General features: G+C 36.9%; 1 protein-coding gene across 1 annotated transcript in view; it reads left to right on the top strand.

Annotated features, from left to right (window-relative positions):
* The window catches only part of CFAP44 (cilia and flagella associated protein 44), a 42,364-nt gene that overhangs the window by 7,828 nt on the left and 15,957 nt on the right, over nt 1-18,579 (top strand). The window contains exons 4-18 of the mRNA XM_014878579.2: nt 526-688; nt 1,609-1,711; nt 2,028-2,244; nt 3,724-3,838; nt 4,339-4,503; nt 5,582-5,737; nt 6,353-6,400; nt 7,199-7,298; nt 8,555-8,649; nt 10,595-10,801; nt 11,736-11,846; nt 13,481-13,633; nt 15,352-15,570; nt 16,016-16,158; nt 17,034-17,304. Of these exons, the coding sequence (XP_014734065.2) occupies nt 526-688; nt 1,609-1,711; nt 2,028-2,244; nt 3,724-3,838; nt 4,339-4,503; nt 5,582-5,737; nt 6,353-6,400; nt 7,199-7,298; nt 8,555-8,649; nt 10,595-10,801; nt 11,736-11,846; nt 13,481-13,633; nt 15,352-15,570; nt 16,016-16,158; nt 17,034-17,304 (2,266 nt within the window). The remainder of the gene's footprint in view (nt 1-525; nt 689-1,608; nt 1,712-2,027; nt 2,245-3,723; nt 3,839-4,338; nt 4,504-5,581; nt 5,738-6,352; nt 6,401-7,198; nt 7,299-8,554; nt 8,650-10,594; nt 10,802-11,735; nt 11,847-13,480; nt 13,634-15,351; nt 15,571-16,015; nt 16,159-17,033; nt 17,305-18,579) is intronic.

Raw genomic sequence — 18,579 nt, 5'->3', positions numbered from 1 at the left:
TGGCCACATAGGGTAGGATATGATATGTGACTTTCATATATGCTGGTGGTTTTCTCTGCAGACAACAGTTCAGTTGCTACTGAAGACTGGATTTCCCCCTTTTTACATCTGCCTGTAAACAATTAAGAAGTGAGCTTGAAAACTTGCTTGGTTTGATCTCTTGTCTGTAGAACAGTTTCTGGTAATCTGATGCACATCTTTCACACTTCATTTGAAAAGAGAACACAGATAAAATATTTATTCCTTGCAGCTCCAAATGATCCAGTAGAAACAAGAGGCATACCCATAGTGGAGATGAAAAGATGGGATATGAACTTTACAAGGCCTTTACTTGTGTCTTCTTTTCAGTTATAGAGTCAAGATAGATCTTACTTTCACATATACCGAGGAAAATTATCTCCTGCCATCAGGCTTAGTCACTAGTTTCAGTATTCCCATTTCAGTTTTAGTTTAAGCATTTCTAACCACTTAGCAAACTGTCTAGAAAGCCAGTGTCTAATCTTTTCCTTATTGGACTGTTGCCAGACATTCTTTTGGATATGACTGTACCAGACCTGTAAACCTGATGATGATGGATGGACATACTGTGGGGCATATAGCAGGCAACCAGGTGGTGCTCCAGAACCTGAGAACTAAGTATCAGAAATACATCAGGAGCAGCGGTGGCGGAGGAATTGGGTTTATCACAGTATGGCTTTTGTTTATTAAGAACTTTAGTTGCTTTCTAGGATAAAAAATGTTTGCTTGGTTGTAGTTGTCAGATATGGGAGACTTCTACATTTGCACATGCATATGCATAAGAAAGTATGGTATTGATTAAAGGAATGTGTGGACCATGCAGGATTGGCTTCCCATCAATATAATTAGCAGAGAATAAGTATCTGCACACCTTAGTCCCAGGCTCAGCTACCTAAAAGGACTGATAAGTCCAGCTGGGATTAATTTTTAGCACTTTTGAATTCTTATTTAAATCTTTTGGCTCATAGCAGTTTTATTTTTTTTTCAACACTTCATCCGTCCTAATCACAACTGATACTAATATAGAATCTTACTTGCAATTAAAATTTAGAAAATTAAGCTCCCACATAAATGAAGAGACAAAGTATCTGGTTTCACTCTAATAAAATTATCAAGAGCTTGAAGTCTGAAGTTCTGTCTCTGAATTTGAAGCACCTTATGAGCGAGACTTTCAGACTACCATCCTCAGACTGTCCTGCTTCATCAAAACAACCTTTTCTGGGAATCAGTGTATGTTTTTATACCTTCAGAGTGAAGTAGATGGCTGGTGACACAAATGCTGCTATGGAAAGATCAACTCGTGGGTTGAGTTAGGTAGGAATAGTAAAAGGATGCATCACAAAGCAGATTGTTTTACTGTTTGCCATGATGCCCAATATATGTGTGATAGCATTTTGTGTGCATAGTGGCTTCATTCTGATATTGAGCAATAGACTAGCAGTTGTTCAGAATAAACACACAGGAAAATGCAATTAGTATTTATGGCAGTATGTATTGACTAATGAGTGTGTGAATACAATAACTCAATATTTAGCAGGATAAAGACAAAGGTGTTATTACAGCGTGCAACAGGACTTCTGCTTTTTCAAGGCACACCCTAGTAAGGAGTACTTTGCAGTTGGAGAAAAAGGAAAGAAGCCAAACATTGTCATCTACACATATCCTTCGGTGAGGCCCTACAGAATACTGAAAGGTAGTGTAAATAGTTATATTTTCATTTTATACAGATGGATTAGTGTTTAAAGATTCCAGCAGATGGAGTAGTGGATCATTTTTAGTTTAGAAGGAAACAGAATCTTTTAGTCCTTCACAACAAAAATAGAAAACACTGGTTTCAAGCTTTTTCATTATTGCATGGGAAGAAACTTTTATTTGATTGAGATAGCCAACCTAAAGCCATTTCTTACTGAAAAAATAATATCCGTGAAAGTTGAGCTCCTTGAGTATATTTTTATGTTGTTTTTACGTCTTTCCTGTGCATATCTATTGGGACTTGTACATTTCTTTAGGTGGAACAGAGGTAGCCTATGTTTTTGGTGATTTCAATCATACTGGCACTTTGCTGGCCAGTGTTGGGAGCAGCCCTGACTACATGTTGACTATCTGGGACTGGAAACAAGAAGAGACTCTGCTGAGGTCCAAAGCTTTTGCACAGGATGTGTACAAGGTCATGTTTTCTGCTGAGAATGAAGAGCATCTAACTACAGGTGGATCAGGACACATCAGGTAGGCTTGCTGATTAGGATTAATACATAACACCTCTGCAGTCATAATACATAGGAGATGACAAACAAGAATGTATCACTACCAAACATGTACCAATGAGGAATGCTATTTTATCTGACCCTTACAATTACAAAAAGGAGGAATTTCAAATCCTTCAGCCAGTCAAAAAATCTTTCAGTATCTTTGTTGTCCAAATAGGATGATGCTTGGTGTTAAATGTCAGTATCTCTAGCTTCATTCTTGTAATTTCAACAAGCGCTGGGAAAAAGTAATGGAAAATACTTACATATACATGTCTTCTGGGTGGTAACATAGGATATTTGCCTGCTGGGCTTTCTGCCTTTGATTTCTTGTGCTCATCTGCTCTTTGGACAGCCATTAGAGCTGGTTGCCAAGTCATGGTTCAGAAACGCTCTGATTGCACCAAAAGCCTAAAAAAGATGTTTCCATCCATTCTCTTCCCTGCTAAGATCATGTCTCCTTTTATAAAAAAGGATCAGACAGAGGATTTGTGTTCTGTGCTTATCCAATACTCAAATGTTAACACAGCAGAGATTTATGCTATGAGTGGGATTCTGTTGTAATAAAAATTATATCTTTAAAATGATAATGTGTCTAAAGTTTCTTTGAATTTTAATGGGGAAATCAGATCAAAATCTGAGATTTGCTTTATAGTTTGGTTGCAAGGTGGATCTGAAATAGCAAATGATTTATTTAGTCACAGAACAAATGTGGTTGAGAATACATTATTTATGGAAATCTGACAAAAAATCTCTTATAAATTTTCTTTTGAGCTAAAATACTGCAAATAAACTCTGACATAGCTTTTATTACATGATAAATGTGACCTTTCACCCAAATGTGGACTCAAATTACAATTTCCAATAGTTATCTTAAAAGTAATGTCTCCTGCACACACAGGAGACAATATTTAGGATAAAAACCTTTGGCTCAGCAGGATTTTATAGGACAGTTTAATTCCACAAGAGGACTTGGATGACATTCAGCAAAGACCTCAGTCCCTTGGATTTACAAAACTGAGCATCATACACTCCACACCAAGAATAAAATAGGTATCCCTAACTATGTGTATGGGTTGTAGCTGGAAAGATGTAGCTGTGGATACTGGATTCAGGGAAAACTCACATTGTTGTATTCCCTGATTCCAGTATCCACATGTAGCTGTGGATTTTACACTTCTTAATTCCAAATAGTAGTTTAATCTTCATTCTGCCTATTCCAAATAATTTTCCTAGCTTTTTCATAGGAGTAGTATAGGAAAATGTTTGTGTAGTGGTAAAGCTTTATGTTATTTTCAAAAGAAAAATACCCAAGTTCTCCGGCAAAAAAAGAATACTACATGAGCAGCCCTTGCCTCATGGCAGGGCATGCCTGGTAAGAGTATTGCAATGTCTGAGAGGGACTGAAGAGTGTTTAGGAAATTTTTTATCAGAGAGGAATATGTTTTTCTGTACTCAGGTTCTGGAAGATGGCTCTCACATTAACTGGTCTCAAGTTACAAGGAGCTTTGGGCAGGTTTGGAAAAACAGCAGTATCTGACATTATAAGTTTTGTGGAGCTGCCCGATGGGAAGGTAAGTAAGAAAAAGTGACAAAAGGAAAAAATGTTATGTACCCTTTTAGGCTTTCATATAAAGTCTGCTTTGTAAGTTAGAGAGTACCTATTTGCTTAAAAATGTTTTTAAAAATCAGTCCCGTGGTGCACTGTTCGGAGAAGAAAATATTGACAATTTGCCCAAACCCTTTCTTGCTTTGTAATAATTGGAAAATAGTTAGTGCTGTGATTCACAGAGAAAGATCTGTGTTGGCTTAGAGCTGAGCATCTTCTAATGTGAAAACAGTGTACAGAAATACAAAGAGACTGTTGATCCTAATCTTCAACCATTTCAGTGCATGCAAATTGCTAAAAAGTTGAACCTCCTCACCCTTTACATTTTCTCTTGCAAATGTGTGTATTTTGCCATTGATTTAATGCTTTCATGGAAGGAAGCAACAAATGTTAACTGGTTTCTTGCCTGCATTTCTGCACGATTACATGCACGTGCTTATATACTTATCTTCATTTGCATTGAAGGTTGTCTCAGGAACTGAATGGGGCAATTTGCTTCTTTGGGAAGGTGGCCTCATTAAAGTAGAGCTCTGTCAAGCTGGACATAAGCCCTGTCACGAGGGCCCTGTCAGCCAGTTAGTTTTTGATGAAGGAGAACTTTACTCTGTTGGAAAAGATGGTGTCATTCGGGTGAGTGTTTCTTCTGCTCTGCCTTTAGGTGTGCAAATGTATGGTCAGCAGGTAAATGTTACATGTTTCCTTTACCAGGTTTTTGGAGGAAACTTAGGAGTGCAGTTTCTTTCTGAAAATTATATCTTAGAACAAAGAAAATAAGAGCACATATCCACAGTGTACGTCTGAATTGGATAGCATGCACTCAGTTTTCCTTGTTTAATAGTAATAAATACATCAGCTTTTATTCTAGCAAATCAAAATAATCTTCAGTGGTTTTCTAATAGCTTTGTTCTTGACTGCATTCTAGCATTTTATAATTTTCAGGCCTATTAGCACGTGGTGTTATCTAAAAGATAAATAATAGACTACAGGAATATTTGAAATTAATTTTCTGAGTGTTTAGAAGCTCGGATTATTAATGTTAAAATAACAGAGAAATTAACTAGCATCTCAGAGATACATATCCTGAAATAGGGGAAAATTAAAAGAATCTTGAAGTTAACAAATAATTCTATAAATTAAGGTCATAATGTTTTCTTTATGCATAACACCACTTTCTGATCTCACCTGTCAATGATCAAGAATTTTGGAATCTTGTTTCCCTGCTCTTTAAGGGAGGACATGATGTGTCTTCTGCTGATGTATAAAATGAGCCAGATAATCAATGGGAAACTGACCTATAGACAGTGGAGGGTTTCAAACACTGTTATTGTTGTTATTGTGTTTTGTAGGTTGGTGTTATCCCCTTAGGAAAATTCACTTGATTATAAGTGCTAACTGATATGTTGTCCTTATCCTACAGAGCAGAACATGGAAGGGTTAGACTTCCCATTATTTTGTGCTGCCTCAGTATGAGTGCCCACAGATACCATTTATTCTGAAGCTGCCATGTATAGCTCTACTAGTGTCAGGGCTGAATTGAAGCTCCTGTCACTGTTCTAGGTTACGTTCAAAGCAGTGATTTGATTTTGTTTTCTTAAAATTTCGATTTTCCATATTTATTGTGTATGAAAACAACCTGGTCCTACTTTAAAAAAAAAAAAAAGCTGGTTTTTTTTTGTGTTTTTTTTTTAATGTTTCCAATGCCATAAAGATGTGGAACTTCGAGGTAATAGATACTGCTGATCCTGTGGATGACACAGGGTTAGTGGAGATGGAGCCTATGAATGAACTTTGGCTTGGCAAGAATGTCAGCCTGAATTTCATGACAAAAATTCTTGACCATGGACAGCCCTTTTGGTATGCTCAGGTAAGACACTGGGGTAGATCCATTCCTGTGGAGAAACACAAAATGAGGGAGGTCATGGTAAGTAATAGGAGGAGTCCATTACAAATCAGTGTGTTTCTTTTTGGTAGAATTCAATGTTCTTCTGCATATATAGAAAATCTTTTTATCTACCTACCTACCTACTTACCAACCTCCAGATTTTTTTTCTTTAAACACTGAAACAGACTTCCTAGAGAGGTGGTTTAATTTCCAAGCCTGTCAATGTTTAAGAGGCACATAAAAGAGGCCCTTAATAATATACTTTAACTTTTGATCAGGCCTGAAGTGATCAGGCAATTGTATGAGATGATCCTTGCAGGTCCTTTCCAACCGAATTATGCTATGTTATGCTGTGCTGTGTTTCTGGTGTACAGTAATGTGTGAGACTCTGGCATAAGAACAGGAGAATGCCAAAGGGTATTGTCCAAGTTCTATTACCTAAAAGAGATGGGTGGGGTTCATAAGACCAATATCATTGCATTTAGTAATTTCTGTTTCATGATGATAATAATTATGGAGTTTTTAAGAAGTCACCTTGTGCAGTTTTATTTCCAAACTGAGTCTGAAATTATTCAATTAATGTTTTTTCTTCTTCAGGATACAAGTGGAGCAATATGGAAGCTGGATTTGACTTTTTCAAATATGGTAATTTTGTTTTTTCTTTCTTCTGATTTCTTCAGTTCATTTGCAATAGGAACCATATCCTATTACATCCTGTAATTATACTGGTTGCATCTGGAATTAAGTTTTTGTTTTATGAAGTTGCACAGTAGAAAATTGTAGCATTGAAACATATTTTATTTCATAAAAATTTTCAAATGTAATTGATTGTAATGATTGTGCAGGATGATAAAGAGGAATTTGATTTTCAATTCCTGGAATTTCAGCTGCCAAATTCAAGTTACTTTAAAGGAGTTTGATTCTGATAAACTGGTAATGAATGTTTCATGGTAAACTGGTAATGAAAGTTGCATGGATGCAAGGAATGAGTTCAAGGAGTGTTGTTATATCCTCTATAGATAGGTGTTTGAACCAATCCTTACTGTAATCTTTAAATGACAGAAAGAACTAGAAAAAAACAAGGAGAAGATAAAAGACACTTGAAGTGTTTTATCCTACTGGTAACTAATGTTACTGTTGGAGATGTTTTTAATAGAGAAATAGATGATACAGGTGAAAAAGGGGCATTTAAATTTTGCTCTGGAACATAATAAAGTAAATAGGAACAATCCCTTCTGGGGAATAAAATTCTAATGTGAAAAGCAAAATATGTTCCAAGAATTTTATGGTAATTAAAAGACTCATACTATACAAACTAATGTAAAAAAAATTATAGCAAAGTCGGTAGTTCCTTGGATGATGAAATTATTTCTCAGGCAGCATAAGCCTGCATAAGCACAAGTGTAAAATGCAGCAGAATTTCTCTTGTGTTTTGAACTGCAGACCCATGACCCAGAGCGCGTGTGTACCTTCCACTCTGGGAGGATCGAGGCCATCGGTGTCTCTCCCTTTACATGTCTGATGGCCACCACAGCTCTTGACCGTAAGTGCACTGTTCCTTTCCTCTCATGCCACTGCCATTGGTTTTAAAGGGCAGTGATGCTTGCTTTGGAACTACTGTGTTTTGTGTTTGTGCATCTGCTCTTGCAAAGTCACTTTACACGCAATTGTTATTCCGGGGATCAGTTCTTTAATAGTTAAGGCAAATTATTTTTGTTTTGAAACAAGATGTTAAGACTGCTTCATCTTAAAAACCTGTGATTTTAGCAACAGACGTTTTTAATGGGAAACTTTGGAAATTGTTTGTTCTGAAGGAGTGGCTGAAAAGGTGAGACATCTGGTTTGAGTAACAGCGCTTGTATTCAGAGCTGGGGACTAGTAAGTGTTGGGATATTTATCTTGTAAGGAATTACATACACCTCCAGCATTGTGTTAGCCATTGCACATATTACTGTTTGTGCCTTTCTTAGAAAATGCAATAGCTATTATGCTCTCAACAACAGATAACAAATAATTGCAGACATATTAATTTAACTTGTGTAAATATTGCTGTTTAGGACTCTCACTGCTAGCTTTATTGTGCTTTGAAAGAAGAACTACTGGCCAGAACACTAACAATGTCATTTACACTGTTCAGAAAACACTACAAGGTCTTTTGACTCAATTCTTGTCAGTACTGTCTTGTAATTTGTCTGTGTTATACAATGCACATATTCTTCTAGCCTGAAGACAAACTCCTACCAGTTGAGCAAACAACATTTCACATATATGCCAGTTGGAACGGAATTTTATGCAATCAGTATGTGTGCCTATGAATCTGTTAATTTTCCCTCTGATGAAATTGGATCTTTTGTGGACAATCTCTTATATTTTCCTCCCTTTAAATGTTTTATTCCCTTTAAATGTTTTCCTCCCTAGGCAGTCCCAAGTAGTAGCCTATCATCTTTTTCTATGTTGTCAGTACAGATTTTCCTCAGAGTATGCCACAATTCTGCAGTCACTTGAAAATTACATGTGGATTGTCAGCCTGGGACTTCTTATTACAACCCTCAGCCTCGACAACTCTTGGTTCTGTATACGTTGAAGAGTGAAAAAACCCATATATTTTCATGAGCACCATGCTAGCTGTGGTACTCTGTAACCATCAGTCATCTTTCTAGACAGGCATTTTGTTGCTCAAAAGAGAAACCATACATTTTATCCAGATTTTAATTCAAATAAACATACATTTCTCCATAAATCCTAACAATGTAAGTGACATTGCAAGAAATGAATTCTTACTGTTTCCTTTCCACACAGGGTCAGTGCGCATCTATGATTTTGGCAGCAACAGCCAACTGAGTGTAATCAAGTTTAAACAGGGAGGAACAGCACTGACATGGGCACCGGCTGTTGTGAGTTTTTCCTAGCATGTTAGCAAAAATTCATCAAGGAGCCTATGAGCCTGCCAGCATCCAGGAAGCTGCACACCAAACAAGACATTAGAGGTCACTTGGTGGAATTTACTGTAGCAGGATGCATGGATAAGTTTGTGGGGAGTATGTTTATATACAGTATAGGAACAGTTTACTATGGATTACCAGGTATCCTACTTTGTGCCTTCCTAAGATTTTAAAATCAGATCTCAGTGTGCCGTACGGGAAGTAGTCTGAGTTTGTAGACTAACAGCTTCTATTTAACCCACACAGAGAAATTGTCAATTAACATGAGTTAGTTCACACATTTTGAAATGACAGCCCAGACAAATCACAAACATTTGGAGATAAATCATTAAAAACTGCTTGCCAGAACTGATCATTTGTGGAGTGTGGAGTCTATCACTTTTAGACATATTTGCTAATTTTAATTAAAATAGCATCTAGTTATATTCTTGAGAAAACATAGCAAGTCTGATGGATTAAGTACAAGCACATTTAGGAGGAAAATAATTACTTGAATGTTCAAGGTGAGAGTTCCACTAGGGGAGTGCCTTTATTTTATAAAAATAATTATTTTATAAAAATGTAATTCTGGCCATGCAGGCTTTCAGAGATGTTAAGTGGTGGCCTGTACCTTCATGACGTAAGCTGTCTGCCACAATAAATTGTACAGTGTAGAAGGCCTCAGCTAGCTCCTGGGAAAGTTTTGTGTAAACATGGGCTTTCCCAGGAGCTGGCCTGGGAGCTGGAGTTTTCCCAAGAACAAACAAAAGCACCTTCTACTGTTTACAAAGTGTGTATTTTGAGAACTTTGTTGTTTATAATGAAAACATCTGTGCAAAAAATACCCCATGCTCTAACCAATCAGCTGTATTCTGTCTCTGGAGTAGTGAGTAGCTGTACTTAAACGTTTAAGACAGTGTTACAGTAAACTCGTCTCCTTCCTATCTTGAAGGATGACCGCATTGCTGTGTATTTTATTATGGCCGTTCCAAGGGTTAATCCCCTAACATACAGCCACAGTACAGCACCACAAAACTGACTCGGTTCAGTTTTACAAAACTTGTTAGTAAACAGTCCAAAAAACAAAGGGTACTTAGTCTATCCAGCTGCGTTTAAAATTGCATTAGATACTTGGTCACAGTTTAAAGTCTGCAAATGTATTTTAAAATCTGTGCTATTAATCTCAGGAAACTTAGAAGCATCTATATACCATAACTTCCTCATAGGCAAGCTAGCAATATTCTTGTTAGATGAGTGAACACTGTCAGCTTGTAATTGACTTCAAGATACTCAAATAACAAATATCAGCTAAATCCATAAGTCCAGCTATATCCAGCTAAAACACAGGCCTGTTTCTGCTAACCTTTATCACAGTTCAAGCCTGTCTTAACTGTTAGCAATTGGCTTACCTACAGGATTTATGGTAGACTCCTTTCCGTCTCAAGTAGCAGTCCCTGTTGACTCCTGTACTTTATGTGGAGTCAGTCAGACCCAAGCCTATGCCCTGACCTTTTCAAAAATCATACTTAGGTTTGGTGCCCCGTATTATATTCAGGGTAATATAATTCTTTCTTCTGAGTTCCAATTCTTCTGCTTAAGAAGGTACTGATATATCTTTATGACAGTATGAATTACCTCTTCCTCAGACATTACAACCATATCGTCATTAATATCTTCAGTCTCAATGGCATATTATCACTAAAAAAAAACCCCAAAATAGGCCCCAATCCTCTTTCTTTCTTTATGGTACTGTATTAGAGAGAATAAACATTTCCTATGTATGACATATTCTTTGTGCTTTAGCAACACTTCCATGTAAGGTGAGTTTAAAGATAAACACCAAAGCATGTGCCCTATGGATAATTCTTCTAAGCTCTCAGATGTACACTGTGATTTTTTTTCTTCATTTCACTTAAAGGTGAATCCTGAAGGAGGTCTAATTGCTGTGGGGTTTGAAGATGGTATTGTCCGCATAATTGAGGTTTATGATCCCAAACTGCTGCCTGGTCGTGAAGGACAGGCCAAGGAGAGTGCAGAGATAAATCTGAAACAAGTTTTCAAACCTCACACTGCTGCAGTTACAGCCCTGGCCTATGAACGAAAGGGAGATGTGTTTGCCACAGGGGTATGTATCATTTAGTTTGGTTGTTTTTATTAAACCACAAATGTAGAGCTTTTTAAAAGAGGTAAGGTAAAGTCTGTTTACTGACAACACAGTTTTACTTCTGTTGCTCATGCTGATTGCTTGTTGTAGTTCTCTGTGGTGGGAGAAGGATTTGTTTGCACTCACATCTGTTTTTCTGAAGGAAGGCAACCATGCAATTCACACAATTTATTTTGTGAATTACTGGACTGTTCAGTGTAAATTCTGTAATCCCCTTTGAAGATGGATTTGGTTCATTTTGGAATTAGTTTAGTAGGATCTTGGCAGTAGTAAAAGCAAGTCTGTTTATACACCACATTGGCAGTAATCCAGCTGCTACCCAGCACTGCTTGGCCTTACCATAGGCTCAGTCACTTTGTCATTATGCCTGGTAGTCTTTGAGATGGTTTCCAGTTAATGTAGTGTCTCTTTCAAAAAGCTAATCCTTAGCCATCATCAGTGCATTTGCAGTTACATGTTCCTTGGGCTGAATTGCCATGCATTTAATTTAATGTAGGATTTAAGCTACAATGAATCATGTTGTATATCAGTTCTGCATTTTCTTGTTATCTGGGGAAATCAGTTTGTGCTATCTTATCTGAAAAATCAGGCCTGAGTTTGAGATTTAAAGGAGCTCCTGGGGCAATGGGCAGAAACCATGTGGCTGGGGATACCAGAGGAGGACCATGAGAACCAATTAAGAGCTATGGCTGCAATATTTCTTGGAGCAACATGGGCAGGATTTTAATTTCATCCCAGTAATCATCATGGAAATCCAGTCCTAAGTTTCCCTGTTTAAACACACACACAAAAAATGGAAGTATGTACTTATGTCATAAAATGCTTAGAGTCTTTTGAATTTTTGGTCAGCTTTGATTCAGTCATCATCTTTGTTTGTTTGTTTTTTTATTGTCAGAGTAAAGACAAAACAGTTTTCTTTTTTGCTATTGAGGATAAATACAAGCCAATTGGATTCATCTGTGTCCCTGGGCCTGTACAGGCATTACAGTGGTCTCCACCTTCTCATGTGAGTGTTACATATTTGTTTTCTTTCCTTCACAGCAATGTTAACATATCATTTAAAAAAAATTTCCAATGAAAATAGATAAAGATGCATGATTCCAGTATTGTACTCTATAGACAATACAAATAATATTTTACTACTTTGTTCTTCATGCTGCTTCTGCATGACAGATTCTAGCTGTATCTCTGGTTCAGTCACTATGGACATATTTGCAGTTTTGGATAATGCAAACCACAAGATTTTGGTATGCTTTTTGAGCCTTTGACTTGAAGAAATGAACTTATTCCTTAGGTTTTGGAAGATCTCATTCTCTTTGACAAGTTATTTGAGCGTTACTGTCTGTGACTCTTGCCCCTATTAAAAGAGGTTTTTGGAAAGCTTTTTGACAAGATTAAGAAAGATTTTGGGTGCTTCTTGAAATTCGCATTCTGTGTTTGAAATGTGTCAGGACATACTGAAATAGTTTTTTGCTAAAATTTAAAAGTGTTCTAGGGTTAGGGTAACATGTGAAATTTTGTTTGGTCCAGTATCCTTATTTAGAGGAGAGACTATTCATTATATTTAGATGCTAGCAAGATATATTTTGCATGTGCATAGTGGCAAAGTATTGGTATTTTCACTTGTTAATTTGAACTGCTAAAAACTGGCAAAAGAAGTCTTGTTGGTATGAATTCTATCTTACTGCAGAAACAACAGATCTTGATTTGACAGTTGCATATTAAGTCCTTTCCTTGAAGACAAGGTACTCCTCCTTACTAAAAAAAGCACTCATTGTGCCTTGGATGTGTTAGATTCTGCCAGAGTAATTTTCTCTATCAGTATCTGGCCTCCACTGCTAGATGAGAACACTTGCTTAACACAATGCCAGCATCTGTCACTACTACTTTTTGTTTGTTTGTTTTAAAGAAGCATTGGTGATTAAATACATTACATTTAACGAATGCATTTTTAAACTGAGATCCTATAGACACAGGAACCATATCATTCCTATTTACGGTTTCCATACCAACTCTAATATGCCCTCTGTGCATTTTTACTGTTGGGTCAGATAAAATAAGCCTCTCTCTCTTTTCTCCAGATAGCTTATGAAAATTGAAACTAAATACAGACTTTTAAGATCTCAAAACACTGTATAATTATTACCCTCACCTCACCTGTTCTTCCTAACTTGGCATATTAAAGGACTTGTCAGGTACCAGCAAAAAACAAACAAACTGAAAGGTAAGTAGCATTTGGCAAGACTCTGAGCCAAGTCTTGATGATATAAAGGATTTACTAGTATGGAAATATATGAAATTATCAACCCAAAACCGCCTAACTCTTGGGTCAAATCCATCTTTCAATTGAACCAAATTTCCAAAATATTATCATGCTGCTTTCAAGTTAAGCAGTGTCAGAATTATATCTGGTTTGGACGCAGCAGGGATTTCTTCAATTCCTTAGCTTTGCCTAGCATTAAAGAAGCTCACTGATTTCTGATGTCCATTTAAAAGTGTCCACAGAAATAAGAACACAGGTAAGTGTGGCTGGAGTTTGGCTTTGTGTCTGTGCATCTACCTAACCAGGTTTTCTTCCCCTTTGTCTCGATTCTATTTATACATCTGCCCTATATTTGTATTCTTTGTGTTTTGATACAGGACAAGAGCACACTGCTCATCCTTTGTGAGAATGGCTTTGCTGTCCAGGTTCCTGCCCCTCTCCCTGGGAAGCAGGATACAGCGACCACCTATCACATAAAAAACCTGCCAACACAGTACTTCCACTTTTATAGCATTAAATCCCGAATTAAGGTAAAAAACTGTCCTGAGGCAGAATTTCATCTTCATTGTGCCAGGTGATCAAACTACCCTGTATTTCATCACAAGGTTTTTGCTAAGCTCCTTGAAAGAGAATACCAGGTAGAAACCATTTGTGGCTTGAAATTACAAGTTATTTTTGGTTTATTCAAACCTATATCACATTGAAGGTATGGTGTGATTTTTGATTATAATTAGAGAACAGTATTAGAGAAAGGGAAAGGTAGTATTACTGCATTAGTTCTCAAAATATTTTAATTTTGGTAATTTTCACAAAAAGAATATTTCTTGTGGTTGATGTTTGCCCTATAGGAAATTCTTTTCAACAGTTATAAAACCCCTAGGTAGTCACCTTGAAGAAAACATGAAACATACCCTTTTTTTTAAGCAGTATTTCTGACTTTTAAAAAATGTTTTAAGTTTTAAGGTGTGCATTTAATTTCTGAATGACACTTAGTACTTAAAAAAACATGTGGGGCCAGTGGAAAAGAGTTATGGCAACTCACAGCTATAGGTAGTTTTGTGAAATTGGAAAGCAAGCTGATGTTAAGCTCAGAAGGAGAACTCCAGTGGACAGGCTCTCAGTTCCATACTCGGTTTACTACTATCCAACAGCCTTTCTGGTTCTGTTGTTAACCTTCTCTGTTAACTGTTCCTGTATTACTGAATGTCAGGCAAAGCTTCATTTCATGTTATAACTTGGAGGAAGTCAGCATTCAGGAGAAAGATCTCTAGGTGTGCTTTCACAGCAGTATCTATAAGAATGATCACAAAGCATGCATATGAAAGAAAAGATTATAATAGTTGTGTGTAGAGGTTTTTTTTGCTTTCTTGTTTGTTTGTTTGTTGTTTGGTTTTGTTTTGGTTTTTTTTAGTCAAATGAGAAGAATAACGTTGAGAAACACTCTAAATTGCTAAAAATAAAAAATGTTTCTACAGAGAGAAAGAATATTAATGGCTCTCTTTTTTCTCTGGAAATAGAGCAGTAATTAATAAGTTACAACAAGGGTGTTTTAATGCAAGGAAAGATTTCTCACAGGGTAGTGAAGCACTAAAGTAGTTTTTATAGTTTGTAGAGTCCCTAGAATAGGAGATTTTTTTAAAAGGTAAATCAGACAAAGATCAGCTGATAATATTTAAGGATTTGCTGGTTTGGCTACCTAGTATGTTCTTAGGAAGCTACTGTTTTAGGGAATGTTTGATACTTGTTTATGCTACAGTAGGCTTGAATGGAAGAGAGTTTTAAAGGTTTGATAAATCTTTTCTTCATTGTTCAGAAGGAGTTAAGCTCATTACAGCTTCTCTCTTTTGCTCTATACCAATGATGCACGAGAACTTGTTTGAGTTCAGCTTTCCAGAGCTTTTCTTTCTCCAGGGAATGCAGGGGACAGGACTTAGGATTTCTGCAGGAGTAAGCATAGTGGTGAAGATTTGAAATAATCTCTCTGAGGAAATCTGATTGTAATTTGGAATTATTTCTGTTTCAAAGGACCAAAATAAATACTTCAGAGGAGGGAAATGGGGGCATTTCACTGGAGAGTCCCGTGAAGTGTGGTTGATCTCTGCTAAATTGGCAGGAAAGAGATTTCTGTAGATATTCTGTATGTATAATGCCAGGACCACCTTGGATTTAATTTATGAGACTCCTTCAGTCAGTGATGTGTGGAATGCTTTGTTTTCATGTTGCGGTGTTTTTCTGCTTGTTGTAATAGCTGGAAGAGGAGATTGTACGGAGAGAGAAAGAAAAGCAGGAGAAGGAGAAAGCAAGGCTTGAATGGATAAAGCAGCAAAAGGAGATGGGACTTGAGGTAGAAGAAACTAAAGAGGAAGAACCTGAAGAAGAGCCATTGCCACCTATCTACATACCAGAGGAGCCCAGTCCCATCCTCTGTGGCTTTTATTCATCACCAGGAAAATTTTGGCTTTCCTTGGTAAATCAGTTTTTGCTTCGTGTTGATGATGTGACATCCTTTCCCTTTGAAACCTGTCATCCCTAGGATATTGAATTCCTTTCATCCTTGACAGTTTCAGTGGTTTTTGTGAAGTAAACCAGTAGTGTCACTCCAATGCAGATTGTTTGGTAGATTTCCAGTAGGTGCCCTTCTTGGTGGTCTGTGAATGAGCACAAAGACTGAGCTGTTCCCTCACAAGCAGAAAGCAGAATTTTAACATAGTGGTAGAATGGCTTGTAATTCCAGTGATCATGACAGACTTCTGTCTGTGGATAAATAGGATCTCTAGGTGTTTGGAAGTAGCATTTTCTAACCTATCATAGATCCTTAAGAAAGGAAGAATTATTCTGAAATTTGCATTTACCTGGTCAGCTGCTTCAGTTTTCTTTTGTCACCATTTCTTTATGGTCCTTCTCTTCTTCAGGGTGGGTACGACTCAGGGTTTCTGTATCATTGTGAATTCTCACATGATGATGAAGAAGACCCTGAGAAGAGGAAAGATGAACCCTTTGATGTGATTCCTATGGAGGACACCAACGACAATCCCATTCACCAGATCTCCTTCTGGTAAAACACTGTAATGTAACAAATAGCTCTGGGATAAATCATACCTTGATGAAATTGAACTTGGAAGGGAGGAGACTATGCTCCTTGTCCCTTTTTAATTATGGCTCAATTCCAGTGTACACGAACTCTCTCTGGTTTTCCTGGCACTGAGTTTTACTTAAAATTCCTAATGGAAATAGCTGGGCCATGTCTGACAGAATAATTTAAAAAGACCTTCAAAGATTAAGAAGTTGGATTTTGAAGTAAGTACTGACTAGAACTCAACCGCCCTAGATTGTAGAACTCCAGGAGAACCCTTAAAAGTTTCTGCATATAGTGATCACCAGAACAGCAGTTCTTTATCATAGTTAACAAAGAGAATGAGAACATAGAGTGGTCAGTCCATCTCTCTAGTGCTAAAAATATAGGCTTCTCAGGATATTTTGCGAACTGTATGAATGGAAAGGCTAGATTCTTTTCAGACTCCCAGTATTAGGTCTCCTGTGAGAGTAGGCATGTTCTGCATCAAAAGGGGGCAGGTTTAATTCAGGCTTTAATCTACTGCTGGCCGCATTCACCACCATCTGTACTAAATGAGTTGCAGGGAGGAAAAAACTGCTTTTCTAGCTTTTAACTTGGTGTCTGCTACACTGGCCAGCTCAGGGCTGAGACTAGTTCTAAGCTACCTAGCAAGTGCTGAAATGTTCCTGAGCAGCCAGTTACCTGAAAAACATTTTGTAGTAGAATCACACATACTTTAAATGGTCCAAATACTTTGCTTTCAGCTTCTAAACTTGGGAAATTGATTTCTAGTAAGCCAGATTAGCCCTTTTCATATTTTGATCTTGCTTGTTAGAAGTTGCTGCTATTACTGTTTCTTGTTGTTTATTTAACAGTACCAGCAACCCTCTGATGTTCTGTGGGATGCAGGATGGCTCTCTTCGTGCTTATCCTCTCAGTGTTAAAGACCTCTCAGCAGATGTCCTGAAGGACTACTGGTACATGAATGTACATGACAATGATAATGGGCAGATCCTGGGAATCTGTTGTAGTCATGATGAGAGGTGTCTGATTACCTGTGGTGGAGATGGAAACATTTTTACATTTGACCTCTGGTCAGAGGAAGAGCTTCCCAAAGAGCTAAAAGTCATAATCCCCCCTCCTAGGGTAAGTTGGTATCCGCTTTCACTGAATTAGGCCTAGGTTGGTATGAAACTGCTCAGATGGGCAAACATGGTTCAATTTTTCTTCAAGATCTTTCATAGCAAAAGCCAAACTTTCCCAAACTATTTAGAAGAATAGCTCTTGCAAAATGTTCCTTAATAAATGGGCTCTGGGACTGCACTGTTCCTTCTCAGTGTTTTTTGTTTTTCTGCAAATAAACATAGTATGTGTTATTCATATGTAATATTCTACCAGTGCTTTCCCACTCAAAGGTATAATCATGCATCTTCCTGGAATGAAAGAATTCCAAGGATTTCTCATATCTTTCTTGGGCTTAATTCCAGTAAAGTATGATTCTGCTCTGTGCAGGGATTCTAGAAATACTATTGGAGAATACACAATATGTAGTTTCTCCATACATCTAGTAACATTCATCTAAAATTCACAATGGATTTTTTACATTTGCAAAATAGCACAACACGATGCTGATCCCATTGCTCTCTCACTCTTGGACAGCATTAGTAGTTATGAATTTACAGGTGTCCTTTACTCACTGCAGAGCTGATCATCTCTAGCATGTTAAAACAGAAGCAGTTCCAGTGATAATGCACAAGAAGAGGGATGTCAACTCCTCCACTGAAAATGTTCAGACTTTATTGAATTTTTAAAAAGTCTTAAGAGTGTCTGAATTAAATAAATATAACTTGAAAGAAGCAGTGAGAGATGTTGAGTAAACAATTTCCATTGTGCATAATAAATATTACAGTAGATATACATTCAGTACAGTTAAAAAATCTTGAAAGTGTCATCATAAAACAAATTAAAATTTTAAATATGTTTTAATACTGGTTGGTAACTACATTTTGAAGGATGCTTGGCAACAGAGACAGAGGAAATTGTGATTTTGGTCATTCAGCTAAATTGTTCCTGACTAGTTGGAATTGTTTACCAGTGTGACAAGAATATATACCACTGAGAATAGAGACAGAGATATTTTCTATAAGTGAATAATTAAAACCTTTGATATCCGAGCCTTGCTAACTCCAGTATTACAAGAAGTGATGAATATACAATTATAAAGCATATATACAGATTTATAGTTTTGAATATGTAAGTAGCTCTATATAAATATCTTTATGGTCAGTTCTATTGTTCAGGCTAACAACATTGCTCAGTGACCATTCTAATAGAGTTTTTTCCTTTTCAAAGTATATCTTCGTTAAGTATCTATTCTAGTTTTAAGTCATGTGGAAAATTTAAAAAATCTATCTTTATTAA

Source organism: Sturnus vulgaris, chromosome 2 (assembly GCF_052056855.1).
Source record: "Sturnus vulgaris isolate bStuVul1 chromosome 2, bStuVul1.hap1, whole genome shotgun sequence".
NCBI lineage: Eukaryota > Metazoa > Chordata > Aves > Passeriformes > Sturnidae > Sturnus > Sturnus vulgaris.
This window is presented reverse-complemented; position numbering and strand designations above follow the sequence as displayed.